Source organism: Pimephales promelas, chromosome 22 (genome assembly GCF_988280905.1).
Source record: "Pimephales promelas chromosome 22, fPimPro1.hap1.1, whole genome shotgun sequence".
NCBI classification, from domain to species: Eukaryota; Metazoa; Chordata; class Actinopteri; order Cypriniformes; family Leuciscidae; genus Pimephales; species Pimephales promelas.
This window is the reverse complement of record NC_142790.1, coordinates 2,311,560-2,331,862: the sequence shown is the minus strand read 5'-3', so window position 1 is coordinate 2,331,862 and position 20,303 is coordinate 2,311,560. Positions and strand designations below refer to the sequence as shown.

At 38.1% G+C, this 20,303-nt stretch overlaps 1 protein-coding gene across 7 annotated transcripts in view; it reads left to right on the top strand.

Annotated features, from left to right (window-relative positions):
* Positions 1 to 20,303, top strand: part of pard3aa (par-3 family cell polarity regulator alpha, a) — a 516,002-nt gene that overhangs the window by 282,916 nt on the left and 212,783 nt on the right. For all 7 annotated transcript variants that reach the window (XM_089125821.1, XM_089125818.1, XM_089125820.1 and 4 more), the window contains 2 exons: positions 10,611 to 10,799; positions 11,006 to 11,176. In XM_089125821.1, coding sequence (XP_088981947.1) covers positions 10,611 to 10,799; positions 11,006 to 11,176 — 360 coding nt within the window. The remainder of the gene's footprint in view (positions 1 to 10,610; positions 10,800 to 11,005; positions 11,177 to 20,303) is intronic.

Here is a 20,303-nt window from a genome sequence, read left to right as displayed (position 1 = left end):
TAGTTTGCAGTATGGCATGTCATGCACATCTTCCTTTTCTATGATATGTCTAAGTGAAATGCACATTTTATGTGTTCAGAATCAGCATGTGAAGTGTAAGGGTTCACTCACTCACACTGCACACGTTGTTGTGTCCGTCAACACTTTTGTTTTTCAAGTAAAAATGTGTAAAATGGACATTTTTGGCTGTTGCAGTGCATCTCTCTGTTGAGCTTCACACCATGATTGTCAACTTTTAAAACATGCACTTATAAAGTTAAATGTATGCAATGAAGTAACATGACAATCACGATTCTGTATGCAAATAGGTTTAAGCATATCATACTTATAATACTTGGAAATGTAAGATTTTTTCATTTAATCTTGGAAGTCTGAAATTTACAAAAACAAATGTGCCTTTAATAACGTTTATTTCATAAAATGCACTGCATTGTAATGTATTTATTATAATTTAATATTTCAAAAATGATTTTTTTATTATTATTATTAATTATGGCCAGCCAGTGCAGACCAAATTTAATTATTATTATTAAAGCAATACCTTTATTTATTTTTGTTATACTTAAAATGCTATGTATAAAATGTATGTACACTGTATGTATCTATGTAAAATATTTAAAATTTGCATCACATACACTCTAAAAAATGCTGGGTTGTTTTAACCCAAATTTGAGTCAAATATGGACAAACCCGAATGTTGGGTTAAAAATGTAATTAACATACAGTTGAAAGTGAAAGTTGAAGTTGGGTTAAAATTTTAAATTACATTTTTAACCCAACATTTGACCCAAATTTGGGTTAAACCCAACCCATCATTGTTTAGAGTGTAAGAAAAAAGATCCACTTCGTTCTTTGTTTGTTTGATTGTTCATAAATGTATTGCTAGATCATTTATTTGTTATTTGTTAGTTTCTGGTGTTCTTTCTTTCTTTCGTTCTTTCGTTCATTCTTTCGTTCTTTATAACATACACTCTAAAAATGCTGGGTTGTTTTAACCCAATTTTGGGTCAAATATGGACAAACCCAGCCATTGTGTTAAATTTTTTAGAATACATTTTCAACCCAATGTTTGGGTTTGTACATATTTGACCCAAAATTGGGTTAAAACAACCCAGCATTTTTTAGAGTGTATTAGTGTGGACAAGGCCTCAAATTAAAGTTTTGCAGGATATGTTGTATCCACCGTTGTGCGCAGGTTTGCTGTGATTTGAAGACTGGTGTGTGTGTGTGTGTGTGTTGATTGCAGACGGATGTTTTTCAGCTCTGATTGCTGACGAGCCACACCAGAAACAGAAATGACACTCTAATGTGAGTTTCACCGGCAAAAGACTCAAAGCAGCGTGTGTCCAGATCTGTTGTGTTTCCATCCCATTTGACTGTCTCCATAGCAACGGCCAGTAGAGGAAGTGAGCCTGGGCAGGAGGGCACAGGTTGATTAAGATAATTATCCCCTTTCTTATTCAATGGGTGTGTCTCTGTGGTTTTGTCCCAAATTACAGCCGGTTTGTTTCATCTGTCAGAACCCTGACCGCATCCCGTCTCTCTCCACCCCCAAAAAACCCTCACAGGGAATTAATAAGACGGAGACCAAGCTGTCAGTGGAAGTCACAGTCTGATGGCCTCGTCTCTTTATCCAGGGCGGCGTGTTCTGTCTCTAAAAGAGCTTCTGATATAATTATCTGTCTGTCAAAGTTCTGCTATGGCTGTAAGCCTTGGTCTTAGTCACAGTGAGGTAATTCACCACAACTTCTGCTTACAAGGTGTAAAAGCGAGACCCGCGGCCCCGTCTCTGTCCTGGCAGCCGTTAGCATGAGTGTTTCATCGGAGATGTCGTGACGGTGAAATGAGAACGGAGCCAAGATCGCTATCAGGATCTATTTGTGGCTTGGCAGTCTTTCGGGGAGGTTTTAAACAGCGAGTGAATTATCACGTCGACTGGGACCTTGGCTCTCTCACACCTGTCTGGACGAATGCAGTACTGTGAGACCCTTAAATCACTGACTTATTATTCACTGAGAAAAAAGAAAAGTCTTTGAAAGTTCTGAACAAGGTCTGTATGGTGTCTGGACTTATTAAGAATGATTTGGTTAATCATTTTGGAAGATGGAAGAAAACATACATATGCAAACCATTTGCTCCTTGTGCCAATGGTAAATCAAGCCCTGTCTAAATCGGTCCAATGGCGGCATCCGACAGAACGGGTGAAGGTCTCTGCGTGTTACTGTCTTTCCACATTGCGAAGCAATTTAAATCCATTTATCTGACTCCATTTTATAAAGACCTCGAATTGGATATTGGTCAATTACACTCACCTGAAGGATTATTAGGAACACCACACTAATACTGTGTTTCACCTCCAGAACTGCCTTAATTCTACGGGGCATTGATTCAACAAGCATTCTTTAGAAATGTTGGCCCATATTGATAGGATAGCATCTTGCAGTTGATGGAGATTTGTGGGATGCACATCCAGGGCACGAAGCTCCCGTTCCACCACATCCCAAAGATGCTCTATTGGGTTGAGATCTGGTGACTGTGGCGGCCATTTTACTACAGTCAACTCATTGACATGTTCAAGAAACCAATTTGAAGTGATTCCAGCTTTGTGACATGGTGCATTATCCTGCTGGAAGTAGCCATCAGAGGATGGGGACATGGTGGCCATAAAGGGATGGACATGGTCAGAAACAATGCTCAGGTAGGCCGTGGCGTTTAAACGATGCCCAATTGGCACTAAAGTGTGCCAAGAAAACATCCCCCACACCATTGCACCACCACCACCAGCCTGCACAGTGGGAACAAGGCATGATGGATCCATGTTCTCATTCTGTTTACGCCAAATTCTGACTCTACCATCTGAATGACTCAACAGAAATCCAGACTCATCCGACCAGGCAACATTTTTCCAATCTTCAACTGGCCAATTTTGGGTAGCTCTTGCAAATTGTCGCCTCTTTTTCCTATTTGTAGTGGAGATGAGTGGTACCCGGTGGGGTCTTCTGCTGTTGTAGCCCATCCGCCTCAAGGTTGTGTGTGTTGTGTCTTCTTCACAAATGCTTTGCTGCATACCTCGGTTGTAACGAGTGGTTATTTCAGTCAAAGTTGCTCTTCTATCAGCTTGAATCAGTCGGCCCATTCTCCTCTGACCTCTCGCATCAACAAGGCATTTTGGTCCACAGGACTGCCGCATACTGGATGTTCATTCTTTGTAAACCCTAGAAATGGTTGTGTGTGAAAATCCCAGTAACTGAGCAGATTGTGAAATACTCAGACACCAACAACCATGCCACGCTCCAAATTGCTTAAATCCCCTTTCTTTCCCATTCTAAATGGAATGATTTCCATTCCATCATAAAAACTTTTACCATTTGGTTTACATCTTTGGGAATGAAACCTTTGTACCAGTCGCATACCCATACCCAAACATGTATAATACTGGGTGATAATTATTCACATTAAACCATATAGATTTTTAGGTGAATTTTGGTGATCTCCGCATGAGGGAGAGAAGGAATGGGGGAAGAGGGAAAGAGATGTAGATTAGGATGATTCCTGCGTCTCGAATGGTGATGCTAACTTCACGAGAGAGAGTTCAAATGTTAATTTTCTATCTCCAGTTTGTCCAGTCTTACAGTTATAATACTGTATATTAGCAGCATGCAACTCTGGGTGAACTCTGGATTACGTGGTGTGACTCCTATGTTGGAACTAACAACAGTGTGAAAGATGGCAAAAATAAAGTTTTACATGGAGTTTGCATTGCTGCAATAATTGAACAGAAATTCAAGCATGTTTCAAAGTCAGAAACTACAATCAGTTGAATCATATGTCTTAAAGGTATCCGCATAAAAGCTGGTTTTGACACAGCAGGTCAGAAAACCTCCAAAGCGGCAAATGTGACATCCATTAACCGCTCATCCCGTCTCTTCTCCACCCAGAGACACAGCATTGAGAGCCACTCTCTCTTTTAAAGCACAAACCCTGGCATCCCTACTGCGACAATTACCCCAACCGTCTCCATTAGCCAGACTGGCACGCTTAAAGTTCAATTGCTTGTTCGAACCCCTTTTACTCCCCTGAAAATGTTCCCGATCCCCCCGTCACCATTGCTTTTGTGGGTTGCATTTACAAACGTGGCAGTTTGCGGTGCTGAACCCCAAGCCAAGTACTCCCATAATTAAACCTAATATTGCAAAGTGCATTGGAAGACAATAGCATTCTTGTCTCACACAACAGTTTTGAGCTGCCACCTGTTTTTGCTTAGCACTTTTTTTCTCTCAGCTGTGACAGCAATTAGCCTAGCTGTTCGTATGGAGCGTGCGCTGCTATACAGGCCTGCTAAACAAGCCCGTTTAGAGCAGGTTTGGGACACGAGAGCATGTGGTGAAGTCAAGCACAGTTAGGTCTCAAACACGCTGTTCTCCGTGTAGTAGAACGTGTTTATATGTACAAGGGATCCAAAAGAGGCGGGTTATGAAGCATAAAGTCTGCTAGGTGTATTGTCAGCTCATTACGTATAATCAAAGTGGTGTTGCATTCATTTTCTTCGTTTGACCTTCTTGATTGGGACTTGATTCCTTGTGAAAATGTATAAATGAGGTGTTTGGCTTCACCTCTCCAACTATTCGCGTCACCTTCGCTTTAGGTGCTGACAGTTCTTCCGCTCCTCGCTTTGAGAGTCTCATCTAATCTCGTTTTCTCTCTCTTTCTCGGGTCTTTGGGTCTAATTGTACCTGAAAGTCTTGAATGTGCATTAGTCAGTGTTTAATATGCAGGCTTTATCAGAAGGTGGCGAAATTCCATGCTACTATACTTATCATGCACAGGCCTTCTTTGCAATTACATACTTGACTGATTTCTTTTAGCCTCTTAAATTCATTTCCAATGACCTTTATGTCGTTGCCCCGTTTGGGCGAGAAAGTTTCAGCCTTGCTAATTGTTTCAAACCTTTGCAGCAGTTTGAAGCCAGAGAGCAACATTTATATTTCCAGTTCCTTCTTTTATTAATTCCTTCCTTCTGTAATGCTGTTCATCCTTTCTTTGTTATTTTTTTTTTAATCGAGTCTCTATATGAAAAAATATACACGCACCTAAAGGATTATTAGGATACTGTGTTTCACCGTCAGAACTGCCTTAATTCTACGTGGCATTGATTCAACAAGCATTCTTTAGAAATGTTGGCCCATATTGATAGGATAGCATCTTGCAGTTGATGGAGATTTGTGGGATGCACATCCAGGACACGAAGCTCCCGTTCCACCACATCCCAAAGATGCTCTATTGGGTTGAGATCTGGTGACTGTGGCGGCCATTTTACTACAGTCAACTCATTGACATGTTCAAGAAACCAATTTGAAGTGATTCCAGCTTTGTGACATGGTGCATTATCCTGCTGGAAGTAGCCATCAGAGGATGGGGACATGGTGGCCATAAAGGGATGGACATGGTCAGAAACAATGCTCAGGTAGGCCGTGGCGTTTAAACGATGCCCAATTGGGACTAAAGTGTGCCAAGAAAACACCCCCCACACCATTACACCACCACCACCAGCCTGCACAGTGGGAACAAGGCATGATGGATCCATGTTCTTGTTCTGTTTACGCCAAATTCGGACTCTACCATCTGAATGACTCAACAGAAATCCAGACTCATCAGACCAGGCAACATTTTTCCAGTCTTCCAGTCTTTTGTAGGTGTTCCTAATAATCCTTTAGATGAGTGTCAATGCTTTTGAAAACGTATGTGCCAATGCTTTGCGTTAGCTCATTCTAACTTTGCTAAGAGAAACTTTGCTTTTTTTCCCAGTGAAAAGACTCTTAGGGGAACGCATTTTTTTTTTATCTTATTTGTTCTGATTTTTTTAAAAAAATTTCTGTTAATTGTTTTGAAAGTGTTTCTATCTCTTTTTTTTTGGGGGGGGGGGGGGGGGGGTGGTTAGCTCATTAGATCTTTTTTTGTTCTATATTTCTTGCTTTTATTCATTTCTTCATAATTATTTTAGTTTTTAGTTTGTTTTTCCTCATGATATTTCTTTCTTTCTTTCTTACATTTTTTTATTTTGTTACTGTGTTCGATTTTTGTTTTGTCTTCCTTCCTTTCGTTTGTTTGTTTATTTTTTGTCTTGACTTAATTGTTTGTTCATTCTTTTTGGTTAGTTGTTAATTTTGAATGTCTTTCTTTCTTTTTATTCTTTCCCTCTCTCTCATCAGTCCCAATGGAGTGAGAATGAACGGCAGATGTCTGCTCTTCTCTCCCTCTCTCTCTCTCTCTCTCTCTCTCTCTCTCTCTCTCTCTCTCTCTCTGTTAGTACCGTGTTCAGACGGTGTGTTATCTCGCATGGGCTCTTCTCTTCATTGTCTGTGCACTGACAGTATAATTCAAACTCACTCTGGAAACAAAAGCACGTAATGAATGCACACCATCCAGTCGGCTTATGAATGAATTAATTACTCGCGAGCACAATGGGCCAGGTCGAGCTGCATGCTCCTCTTAGAACGTGTGGCATTTCCCTCTGCCAGTGTCTGAAAGAAATGTACAGTGTTGTGAAGGCTCGTGACAATGAACCAGCGGTTTGCAACACAATTTCAGACCTCCAAGCAAACCGTTGCATGTTATAAAACTTTGAGGTCAGAGATTGGTAACCTGTAGCACTGGCTTAAAGAGTGAGTGCATATTGAAGCTGAGCTTTCAAAGGTGGTGTGTTTTACTTGTTAAAGGAGCTCAAGACCACTCACTCCAGGAGGATTATACACGTTATATTCAGTGCTGCTCGCTAATGAACAAACAAACATGCTCGGAATAGTCATTTGAATGAGAATATGCACCATTTTGCCCATGCATATTTGGTTCAAGTTCGTCACATGGATTCGCTTGCGATATTTCACCGTAATGTGACCACACCTTAAAGGGATACTCCACTTTTTTGGAAATAGGCTCATTTTACCTCTCCCCCAGAGTTAAACAGTTGAGTTTTACCATTTTCTAATCTATTCAGATGATTTTCTGATATTTAGAAGAATGTCAGTAAACAGACCGTTTCTGGTCTCATTGACTTCTATAGTAGAAAAAAAAAATATACTATGGAAGTCAATGAGACCAGAAACTGTCTGTTTACTGACATTCTTCTAAATATCAAAAAATTGGCTGAATACATCTGAAAACGGTAAAACCCAACTGTTTAACTCTGGGGGGGAGGTAAAATGAGCGTATTTCCCCCCAAAAAAAAAAAAAAAAGTGGAGTATCCCTTTAAGTTTAAAGGTAATTATAATCATAGATATGTATATAAAGGCTAGATGTGTCGCCAGCGCTGCTGGCCAATGGAGGTCGTCGTCTGCACCTGGCGGCCATCTTGTCACAGGCAGCTCGCTCACTCGTAACATTGTGTTAATTATTTAAATGACCATAACTTGCTCAATTTTCTACCGATTTTCAAACGGTTTGTTTTATTATAAACGTCAGAGATGTCGTTATGACACTGCATACTTATGAATAAAAAGTCTAAAAATAAATAATCATCCAGATAATTATAGCCACGTTAATAACGTTTGTAAGAAACCAAATTGTTTGTGAATCCGTCAAGATTTCAACGAGATAAGAGTATTTGTGTTCGTGCTGACCACCCATCTTACATCAGCTTGTCTGTGACAAGATGGCCGCCAGTGATGACGATTGAAACTCATCTAGCCTTTATATACATATCTATGATTATAATAGTTAAGTTGCCCCACACTTTCATTTTTGTTTGGGGGGTGTGTTTTCAATTGCAATTAATGACAGAAAAGTGTGTGATTAATCGATGCAATATCCTTGGTTAGTCATGGGTCATGTAAGGCATCAAAAATAAAATAAAAAAAGGCATTAAAAAGCATTCGATTTAATTTGGAGATACCTGCAGAAACCCTGGTATCCAATTCCACAATTGAAATCAATGTTTCACTGACACCTCTGGAAACTCTTCGAGTGCTTAGAATGTTTCTCGGTTGCCATGGAGATGCTGACAAAAACAATATTATCTGTCAGAGGCGAGACGTGGCCGAAAACTCACAAAGACGCTTCTTCATTCAAAAAGCGCAATGTTTCTATCCATAATGCATATCAGTGCTGGAGTGAGCCGGTGAGAGGCACTTCATTGTGTCAGTCTAAAAGACTGTTGTCCTCTCCGCGTACTTGTGCGTGATGGGAACGAGACGAGTGGCTGAAAATCACACGCGTGAAAACCGTGTTAGCACTGCATGTGTTCTTCCTAGCGCCTTCACCTGGTTGTTGGTTCTTAACCTGAGAGCTGCTATTGTCTGCTGAGAGCCACCTGGGTTGCCATGGCAACTGCTCGGGCACGGGCTGATGGTGTGTGTGTGTGTGTGAGGTGTATTATGAAAGGAAGGAGAGATAGGGGCCTCACCTGAATGCTTGGCTGAATCTCTATAACTCATCTCCAGCTTCTTTGCTCTCGGCAGCTGGACTAAAGCCAAGCACCTGGCATTCTTCAACTGTGTGTGTGTGTGTGTGTGTGTGCTGAACCTTTCTTTAAACACATTACTTTAGCTTTTAATGTATACAAGTGCTACTGAGAGTGGATTTCCCCCCAATGAATCACTCTTTTAATGACTTCCCTGATGGAAAATTCTGGTTTTCGATCCACAGTGGTGTGTTAGCTGTGATCAACTAGGTTTAAACTAGGTCCACTTGTTCATAGACCGGTCAGAAACGATTTCATCGTCCAAATGCACACTATACTGCATAAAGATGGCTTTCTTTGGATTTTCTAACAATGTAATTCTCAAAGCAGTTTGTTCACTGATATGGAAGTGTATTTATATCATGGGTTTGAATCTGCACTGCGACAGGAGATCGTCCACTTAATGGGTGCCAAGACAATTCTCCATAGAAACCACTGTAAACATCTCGTTTAATGAGCCATGTGACCCAGCTCTGTTCATCTCCTCACCTCTCAATCCAGCACTCTTTGCTTTTTGTGTTCATATTATATTCATTGTGTTGGTCTTTAAAAGCATGCTATTCATGTATCGGCTATGATGTTATATAGTGTAAAACGTGTGTTATTTCTACACCACTTAAGTCGCAAAAATAGTTGGTATTCTTCAATTGTAAACACTTTCCCCATCTGTCATTGGTCGAAACTAGAGCCAGACCGATATATCGGCAGGCCGATATTATCGTCCGATATTATTTTTCCAAACTATCGGTATCGGCAGTTATAATGGCCGATAAATGAATATTTCGAAAATAAGATAAAAATGGACGAAACACGTTTGAACCATGTCGTGAGTGTTGGAGTTGTATAGTTTGTCCACCAGAGGGCACTCTACACCGTTCCTGTTGGCAACACTCGTTGAGTTGGTCACGATGCATTGCTTGAATAACAATTAAAAGAACATCCCCATCAGTTCTCTAAACTCAAATAAGCACGACAAAATTTGTGACTATCATGTCCAGTTTAAAATAAATAAATAAATAAATAAAATATCGGCCGATATATCGGAATATCGAATTTTAAAGCCAAAAAATATCGGTATCGGTATCGGCCTTCAAAAACCTTTATCGGTCGGGCTCTAGTCGAAACAGATCCATAGCCGTAACAAAAACATAGCATGCTGAATAGTTTGTCTTAATTCACATTTTTCATAAAACATTCGGTAAAAAGTCCCCGGATGGTGTGGCGGATTGTATAACGTCCAAATTTCATTCATTTCATACAGATCATACTTTTTTAACAGTCGCAAAGTAAGTTTCAAATAAAATTTAGTACCTATGATACAAGATTTGCAAAAGTGTGAATATACTACAGTATTTTGATGGTTACTTGCTTATAGTTGCATATTAAATTAAGTGTGAATAGCAATAGATGTCACTGTGTACATAGCTACTATATATTATATAATTTACATTATAATTTAAAAATAGCATATTTTTCTTAGCGATAGCTGCTATTTGCACAAAGCATACATTTAAGTATGCAACTTTGTTGCATATTTTCCTGTTACCTGTTATCACTGTAAAGCTGTTTTGAAACAATCTGTATTGTAAAAAGCGCTTGACTATAAATAGACTTGAATATAAATAGCAATATATTCTATTTACAATATGTAAACATAGAAGTATTTTCTTTGCAATTAGTTCAAATAGTAGTAAGATGCTATTTTTACTGATAAATAGTGGCAGAGACTATTTGTTGTACATCAAACAGTGTGCAATAATTATTAAATGGATGGCCTACCTCTAACCCTACCCAATAAACACTTCATTATTAAACACAGGTTAGACACTTTATTCCCACTTTTTGAATATTTTCTTAATTTTTATTGAAAATAAATTCCTGATGTAAAAAGAGAGTAGAGCGAGTTGGGCAAAAGGCGGTTTCGATCTCAGACCGAGCGCTTTACACTTACAGTATTTCTACTGTTGACAATCCAGCATTTTCCCTAATTTTCTCTGGTCCAATCCGGCGCCAGTGGGCGGAGTTAGTGTAAATAGCCTCTGCCAATAAGGCGGGCTTAGTGTAAATGAAAAATCCGATTAAACTGGGGAAAGTATGTTGAAATTCCTCCCCTAACTTATCAATATCTTTTGTGCCATTTCTTTATCTCTACAGAAAGAAGAACAGTATGACACAATATTGACTCCGGATGGAATGAGAGAGTTTTTGACCTTTGAAATCCCTCTGAATGACTCGGGCTCGGCGGGGTTAGGGGTCAGCGTCAAGGGCAACAGGTCTAAAGAGAACCACGCTGACCTGGGCATATTCGTCAAGTCTATAATCACCGGCGGAGCCGCTTGCAAGGTGAGGAGCGTCATTATCGGGTCAATATTCCCGTCTGAAAATTGAATCATAGCCATATCCCTAAACCTAATCCTACCCATACAATCCCTATAACACTGATGTAGAAACTTGTCCCTCAAATCTGATTGGTTGATTGGAATGGGCTTGTTGAAATCAGGTCTGATTGGCTACATACGTCTTTATTGTTGTGGTGTGTGCAATCACAGGATGGGCGGCTGAGGGTGAATGACCAGCTGATAGCAGTTAATGGAGAGTCTCTACTGGAAAAGACCAATCAGGAAGCGATGGAGACCCTCCGCAAGTCCATGTCCGTCGAGGGCAACAAGAGAGGCATGATTCAGCTGATCGTTGCCCGACGGCTCGCAGGGAGAGGAGAGGTACGTTATACACCGTCTTCAGTTTCTACACTGTGCTTTTCGGCTTTAAACGGTGGGACGTCTGCATTGGCAACAACATGCCCTTGTGAAACAGAAGTGCGCTTCATTTTACTTCAATCTTAAAAGTATATATTTACTGCAAAAAAAAAACAAAAAAAAACCTGGACTTGCAGATATTATAATATAAATGAAATAAAACGCCACTTAAACTGTACACTACAACATAGTCATAGACATAGTCAACATAGTTCTTAATACACTTAAGTACACTTTTAAAAAGTGAAGAGTTCAGATGCAAAAGCCTCTAAATGCTAAAATGATCATTTTTATCAAGCTTGTATATTTAAGTTCAGTAATTTCACTTAAATGGCAATGAAGATTACCTATTAATTGTCATTTAAGTGAAATTACTGAACTTAAATATACAAGCTTGATAAAAATCATCATTTTAGAAGAAAATTTCAAATGGCATTTAGAGGCTTTTGCATCTGAACTCTTCGTAATAGTGAGCAATTAAACGTTTTACTTCAAAATACATTTTAAATCATTTTAACTGTAATGTGTTATTTGCTATACATTTAAAGTTAAAACTTCATTAATTACAAATATATTTAAATACATGACATACAAGTTTCAGTAGAAATGACACTAAAATAGCTTTTTTAGTTGCTTGTCAGTGCCTTCGGCGGTACACTTTAACCGCATTTCAAAGACAATAGAAGTAATTATGAAATTAAATATATAAAATGTACTTAAATCCTACTTAAGTGTCAATCACTCTAAAGTTAAAGTTAAATGCATTTAATATAAACTTAAACTCAATTGCATTTTTATTGAAAATGAATTACTGTTTGATATCATTTTGTAAATTTATTTTGCACTTAAGTAAGTTATTTTTTTATAAATACTCTTTAAAAAAAAAGTATGCCAAAGTTGACTTATTTTTTAGTGTACTAGTTTTTGTTTTGTTTTTTAACTAGGAAAAACTAATCACAAACAGTGCAACATTTGTGTTTGTCTGCAATGACACAATGAGAAATATATTTTACTGTAAAAGCCAAATATGATTCAGGTCCAGTTATTCCAAAGGTTTGTCCACTTGTCCACCAGTTGGTGGCGCTGTCACAATGATGAGAGCGAGAACGTTTAAGCGTTCCAGAGACTCAAGCTTTGCCTCCTCTTAAACAAATCTATTTGTTTTGATGCATTTCGTGTGACTGATGTGGTGTATTAAATACACATTTTTATAATAATATCTGACCCGGAGATTATCTGACCCAAATTTGGGTATGAAAGCTGAAGGATAAATCTAAAAAAGTATGTTTTTGACAAAATTCTAGTGTAGAATACATTAAAAACATTGAACTCTGCGTGACCCGAGGAACCAGAACAGAGTTTGAGAGACTTTTGCTTAAAATCTGCAATCAGGTTACCATAATCTTTAATAGAGCATAAATAATAATAATAAACTAACAGACAATAGTTCAGTGGCTGGTCATTCAATGCTGATTATGAATATGAATTTCTGCTGCTCTTCCTGCTTTAAGATGAAGTTGAGTTGTGTGTGAAGACAGGGAAGTTTGACGGCAGAAAAAGTGAATTAAAGTGAGAAGTTGTTATCAGACAGACACAGGAGAGAGAGAGAGAGAGAGAGAGAGAGAGTGACACTGGGGTGGTGTGAGAGGAGGATTGCGATCGAAAGCAATTTGACCGCTGAAATGCTCATGCTGATTTATCCTGATAACAGATGGCAGTATGAAATATCAAATATCAACTCCAAATGCCATCTTTTCCACTCCCCCTCTTTCCCGAGTGCAATCCTTTGGATGTGTGTTTGTGTTTCTTTTCTCTCTCTCTTTTTTTGGAGTCATAACATCAGAAAGCGTAATCTAACACTCATCTTTCTAAAGAATATACGACAGGCGCTTTGAAGCCGCAGCGTTCGAGGAGATGAAACTCCGAACGATGACTGCTTATGGAAATGAGATGATAGTCTGTGACCGCACTCACGGATGATTCCCACAGGAAAACCTTATCGCTCAGAACTCGCTCTTTCGTGGCTCAGGGGACTTAATAGAGTTCTCGTTTATGTTTCTTTTAAGGGTCGTATTTTTCTTACGATTTCTTGGGAGAAATGAAAATAGACAGTAACAAGGCAGTCGTTGGCTTACAGGTCGAGTGTAAAGCTGTAAAATGAAAGTGGATATTACAACTCGGATGGTTTGCTTTTGGAAATATTTGATGATAAATGTTTGATTTCATGATGCTGAAACTCTAAAGGACAGGCACCATCTGATGTTTTTGATCAATTCTTTAAAAGATGTATTGAGACATTTACACACACACACACACACACACACACTAGCATTCAACTCCGGATGGTGTTGTTTGGGGTTTGGGGTCGGTGAGATTTCTGCTCCCCAAGGCTGCACTTGTTTCCACCACAGATTAAAAATGAAAAAAAAAAAAAAGTAATTGCGACTTTTATCTCACAATTCTTTTTTTTTTTTCCTCACAATGGGCTCTATGCACTGCGTTATTTCCGGTGAAGGATTAGGGATGCTCGATAACTTCCGCCGATCATAGAGTCCAATGCAATACCGAGAATTAATATTGAATTTTATACTCCATGGTTATACTAATGAAACGTTAGTCACAAAAACAGATAAAACAGACACCCCTCGTTGTGTTTATGCTTCTTTTTAAAATTATATCAAATAAACATAACTATATATAAAATTACATCTAAACGCATGTACGTTTCGTTTCAAAGACGGGAGGACAGTAAATATTGAAGACTCTGCCATAATCCCGTTTTCTCCGGTTTTCCTCCGCTTTAATCTCCACAACCGGAAATGGACGAGCATCCTTACGTCAAATGCGGAACTTATGCGTGCATATAGCCCATTGATAGTTTACAGAATTAAAGCTAGTTTATAGAATTGCAATTGTGAGATAAATGTTTTTTACCATGTTTGGGAACACTTTACTTGAAGGGGTGTGCATTAGACTAACATGACATGACATGACTTATGTTATGAATATGAAGGACGTTTTATACATGTTTGTGACAACAGTCATTAAGTGTCATTTTTAATGCAAATATGACATTGTTCGGGATGTCTTTGTTATGACATCTTGACAGTCTGGATTTCTGTTGAGACATTCAGATTTGGCGTAAACAGAATGAGAACATGGATCCATCATGCCTTGTTCCCACTGTGCAGGCTGGTGGTGGTGGTGTAATGGTGTGGGGGATGTTTTCTTGGCACACTTTGGTGCCAATTGGGCATCGTTTAAATGGCCTACCTGAGCATTGTTTCTGACCATGTCCATCCCTTTATGGCTACCATGTCCCCATCCTCTGATGGCTACTTCCAGCAGGATAATGCACCACAAAGCTGGAATCATTTCAAATTGGTTTCTTGAACATGTCAATGAGTTGACTGTAGTAAAATGGCCGCCACAGTCACCAGATCTCAACCCAATAGAGCATCTTTGGGATGTGGTGGAACGGGAGCTTCGTGCCCTGGATGTGCATCCCACAAATCTCCATCAACTGCAAGATGCTATCCTATCAATATGGGCCAACATTTCTAAAGAATGCTTGTTGAATCAATGCCACGTAGAATTAAGGCAGTTCTGGAGGTGAAACACAGTATTAGTGTGGTGTTCCTAATAATCCTTCAGGTGAGTGTTTGTGAATGTACGTCTTTAATTTTAAGTGAAGACCTCAAGCTATGATTAGTACAATGCAGCTTTTTTGGAGGATACCTATTTGGAAGAACTTAATCCATTAGGAACTTCATTCGTGTTGAGCATCAATTTAGTGATCCAATTGTCATTATTAAAATTTTTTTTCTTTTGTACCCAGTCAAAAAAACATGAAAATTATGTTTTTTTGTCGTCATTCACGGACGTACACACAGAACCCCCCTCCAAACACGCAGCGGCCCACAGCAGACACACTGCTGAGCTCAGATCAGTCTTTATTAGCGTGTGTGTTGGGTTTCTGCTGGAGCTTTGAGATCACGCTGAGATCCTGTCCCCTCACACACACACACACACACATCCCGTCCAAGGTCACCCGTCGCCTGCCGAAGCGACCCGGCTCAAAGCTCTCTCTCTTATCTGTCTGTCAGATGAGGATGAGGATGAAGATGAGGATGAGGATGGTTGCTTTCATCATTCTCATCAACTTTTTCAGCATTGTCGGGCCCCCGCTGTGGTCAAACATACACTACAAATTGCTCTTTGATACGGCTTTCAGAGAGAGAGGCAAAGCTGAAATGACAAAAAAGAGAGATGGAGGGAGTAGTGTGAGTGTAAAGAAGAGGAGAATGATGGGTAGTGAGTGTTTGCAGGAGTGTGTGTCGGGGGACGATGGCCCTGCTCTTGTGACAGACGGCAGTTTGCTATTGTCAGAGAGCAAATGCAGGAAAACAGAGGCCAGCATTAAAATGAATAAGATCCATCACTGTCCGCTGGCCTGTGTGTGTGTGTGTGTGTGTGTGTGTGTGTGTTTGCACACTTTACAAAATGCAGTCCCGGTGCTTGGGAAGGAAATGCATATGTGAGTGTAGGAAAGAGGCTAAATGTATTTACAGAAGTAATATACTGTATATATATATATATATATATATATATATATATATATAACATAAGACAAATGTAACTGATATGTAAACATAAATAAATAAACATGAAAAAATGCATAATTAAATGTAAAGCCACTATTATTTTCTAGGTCAAAATGTTTCTGAAGGCAAAATGTATAACAATTAGTTTAAATTGGTATATCTCTTAAATTTTTTTATTTTTATTTTGTCTGAAAAAGTGAATAAATTATATGTATTTTCCACAAAGTTGTTCTTACCTTGTTTAGAAATGTTTATGTACCTCTTGTGGGTCAAAACAGACCCCATTATACATCAGCATTATAAAAAAAAAAAAAAAAAAAAAAAATTGTTAATTGAAATAAGATCAAATTTTAATGTTATATGAATAACTTAAACATAAAAAACTTGAAAAAAAATTTAACCTAATGCCACTATTATTTTCTAGGTCAAAATGTTTCTGAAGGCAAAATGTATAACAATTAGTTTAAATTTGGAAAATCTCTTGCATTTTTTATTTTTATTTTGTCTGAAAAAGTGAATAAATTATATGTATTTTCCATAAAGTTGTCCTTACCTCTAGTTTAGAAATGTTTATGTACCTCTTGTGGGTCAAAATGGACCCCATTATACATCAGCATTATTAAAAACAGTTTTTGTTAATTGAAATAAGATCAAATTTTAATGTTATATGAATAACTTAAACATAAAAAACTTGGATAAAAATATAACCTAATTCTAACAAACAAACAAGCATACATAACATCCAGTGCATAATTTATATTAACATACCACTGTTGTATAGATATAGGGTAGGACCTCAGAAACATCTATATAAGTGTAACATGTAATTATTCAAATATATATATATATATATATATATATACTGTAAATAATAAAAAGTAATGTTATGTTTCTAAGTTGTGCATACTACTAAACCATACAGCGAAATATTATATACAAACACTAATGAAAAGTGTGTTCTTGTAACTGAAGGCACTTGCTCTTTCGGCTCATAGAGGGACGTTGGAAAGGCCTGGCATGGGGACAGTGACCTGATTTAATCACAATTACAGTAGATTCAGAGTCTCACACTGTAAATGAAGGGTTTAATAATCAGCCGCTGACTTGAGTGAAACTCTCTGGGGTTTCAAGCGGGGAATCTGGGATATCAGACAGCCTTTGGTAATTGACGCACTGATGTACTTCATAAGGGATCGTCTTGACCCAGATAATGATGTAATGTATTATTGGTCATTGCGTTTTCTTCTTCAGTTCAATAATTGAGGATTCCAATCGATGGCTTTCCGTTTCTATTAATATGAGGTCACATGTTCTCAGGCAATTACAATTCTTGCAGTCGTTTGAATTCAATTCATTTCTTAAAATACTCATCATTGTTTCTTGGCACTGAGTTTTCCCTTTTCCCCGTTGTAGTGAAACTATGGGAGAAGAAAAAAGGTTTCCGTTTCAATGTTTATTACATGCAAAAATATTTTGGTGTAAGTTATCAAAGTTTCCACAGAGTGCTGGAAGACAGCCTCTGAGGATTGTGGGTAATTGCAAGCCTATCAGCACTGATTATTAAAATGAGAAATTAATACATTTTCCCGGGATCACGTGTGTCCAATTAGTTTCCCACGCCTCCAGTGTGCTGTTAAACTGGGGACGTCGAGGTTCAGTACGCTTGAAGCAAGACGTGTTTGAGGCAGAAGTTGAGTTTTCTGTATGTTTAGATGTACTACATTCAAAATGCTTTGGGTTGACGGTGTGTGTAACAAATATCATTAGCCAATTTTCCACTGCCGGCTATGTTCACGAAAACGTTCTGAAGAGAAAACGCAAAAGTGGTGTTGTGTTATCACTTTTTATTCTGCGTTATGGGTGGGAAACCCGCGTGCATATTGTGACGCAAAAGTGTGTGAAATTCGATGTAGTATGCACTCGAGAAGGCTAGGTGGCGATGTGGAGCACTGCCACACAACAACTGCGAAATTACCAGCACTTCTGAGGTAACTTTTCCAGGATTATTACGATATTATTATTCCTCACAGCGCTGCAAGACGAGTTAAAGTACAAGATTTCTATTAAAGAGGATGTTTTATCCAGTTTTATTTCATGGCTTGCCTCAACATTAGTGTTTGTATAGCACACGCTCTCAGTGGCACTGTAAAAAATATTGTTGGTTTAACTTAAAAAAGTAAGTAACCTGGTTGCCTTAAAATTTTAAGTTGATTGAACCGGAAAAAGTGAGTTAATACAATGGAGATTCATTTAATCATCAGAAACTCAAAATAATAAGTTATCTCAACTAAATAATTTATTTAAGTTGATTTGACCAAAGAAAAAATGTTGTGATAACAAATATTGAAAATATATATATATTTTTTTTTTACAGTGTGGTCACATTAGCATGTCATACGCTATAATTAGGTGAAAGGAAAAAAGACTGACATCTCTCTTTTCATACAGATTACGTCAACTGAGAATATTTGTTTTTAGCAAAAAATACTTCATTTAAAAGAAGAGAATTTCAGCTTCATAAAGAGACATCTTTCGTGTCGCTGTGACAAGTATTTACTTAGTTACAGTTCATTTTTCGGACGTGTTTCACAATGAACTTCACTGACAGAGAGAAGGCAAAACGCGCATAATGTTTATTTTTCTTTATTTGACAAAAAAGCACAAGACTTTGTTTTTGTTGTGAGTATACACATTGCACTTATAAGAAAAAAGTGGTACTGCCGACCCCAGAGTGTTCACTGTCTAGCAGACTTTTGCGTTTTTAACCTTTAGACAGGAACGCGACGGTGGAGCGTTTTTTTTTTTTTAAGATTTCCGCTCTGGAGGGTGGGTTCACTTTTTTGTGTAAACGAAAGGCACATCTGATAAAATATTTTTACATTTTTACCACAGGGCCTAAAACACACCTCTCTGGAACAATGTCACACAAACACCAACAAATGGATGTTTATCAGAAAACTAACCATTAAGAAATCACTGGAAACTAGCGAAGTCTCAAAATGAACAGTTTGTTGGTATTTTCGTTGTTTACCTAAAGGTTTATAACCCAAGCATCGATGCTTCACCACAGGTTTACACTAATAACTGATACTTTAATAATAATTAATTAATTCATTTGTGTCAAGATCGCACATTAGTCGCACAGGAATAAAGTGTTATTTACCGTTATTTCACAAAATAAAGAATACACACACACTTATTCAGGCGCGTCTGTTTATTTGCAGTCACAGGACAGTGTGTTTACATCACATTTAGAACGAACGATTTATTTTACCTCCCAAAATACGACCCGAGGAGCTTTAGCAGTCCCAGTGCAGTTACACAACTGAACAACCCTCAGGTCCACTTCATCATTCACAGTTTCTTTGAATTCTCTTTGTGGAAAAAGGAAAATATCCTCAAAGTTTTTCCACATAGCAGAGATGCTCTGTTCTTGGAAAGTAATGCATTTGCATCTAGCCAAACAATGTGGTTTGATGTTTTACAAAAGTACTATAACTTGTCACTCACATGAGATCAGCCAATAGAAAACCACAACCATCCAATCAATAGCCCAGAGACAAAATTAAGTCCCGCCCACAATTTCACTCAGATATACAGTACGTACGTTTAAATAAAAACTGCCAGTACATCAGATAAAGTATACTTGTATTAAATATGCCATTATGCTGGTGTGAAAGGCTAAATGTTTAATGCATTGTTTCTTCTATCTATCTAATATTTTGTTTAATTTTTAAAATATATTAATGTAAAAATAAAATATTAAAAATATCCGTTTCAAAACACATAAGGAGTAGTTCACTTTTGAAAAAAACTTTTGCTGATAATTTACTCGCCCCCATGTCATCCAAGATGTCCATGTCTTTCTTTCTTCAGTCGAAAAGAAATTAAGGTTTTTGATGAAAACATTCCAGGATTTTTCTCCATATAATGGACTTCAATGGGAACCAAACGGTTCAAAGTCCAAAAGAGAGTTTCAGTGCAAACTGTTCAAAGGGCTTTAAACGATTCCAGACGATGAATAAGGGTCTTATCAAGCGAAACGATCGCTCATTTAATAAATAAATAACAAAGTTTAAGTTTTATAAGCACAAATGCTCGCCTTGCTCTGTTCTGTGATGCGCGTTCGTGACTCTCCTGTTCGAACTCGTTCATCAAAATGAACAAATCTTTTCCTGAGTCAACTCGTTCATTTCGTTCGTTGAATGAACCAAATGACACGAAAAAAGATTCGTTCATTTTGATGAACGAGTACGAACAGGAGAGTCACGGACGTGCATCACAGAACAGAGCAAGGCGAGCATTTGTGCTTATAAAACTTAAACTTTGTTATTTATTTATTAAATGAGCGATCGTTTCGCTTGATAAGACCCTTATTCATCGTCTGGAATCGTTTAAAGCCCTTTGAACAGTTTGCAGTTTGCACGGAAGTCCATTATATGGAGAAAAGTCCTGGAATGTTTTCATCAAAAACATTTCATCATAAT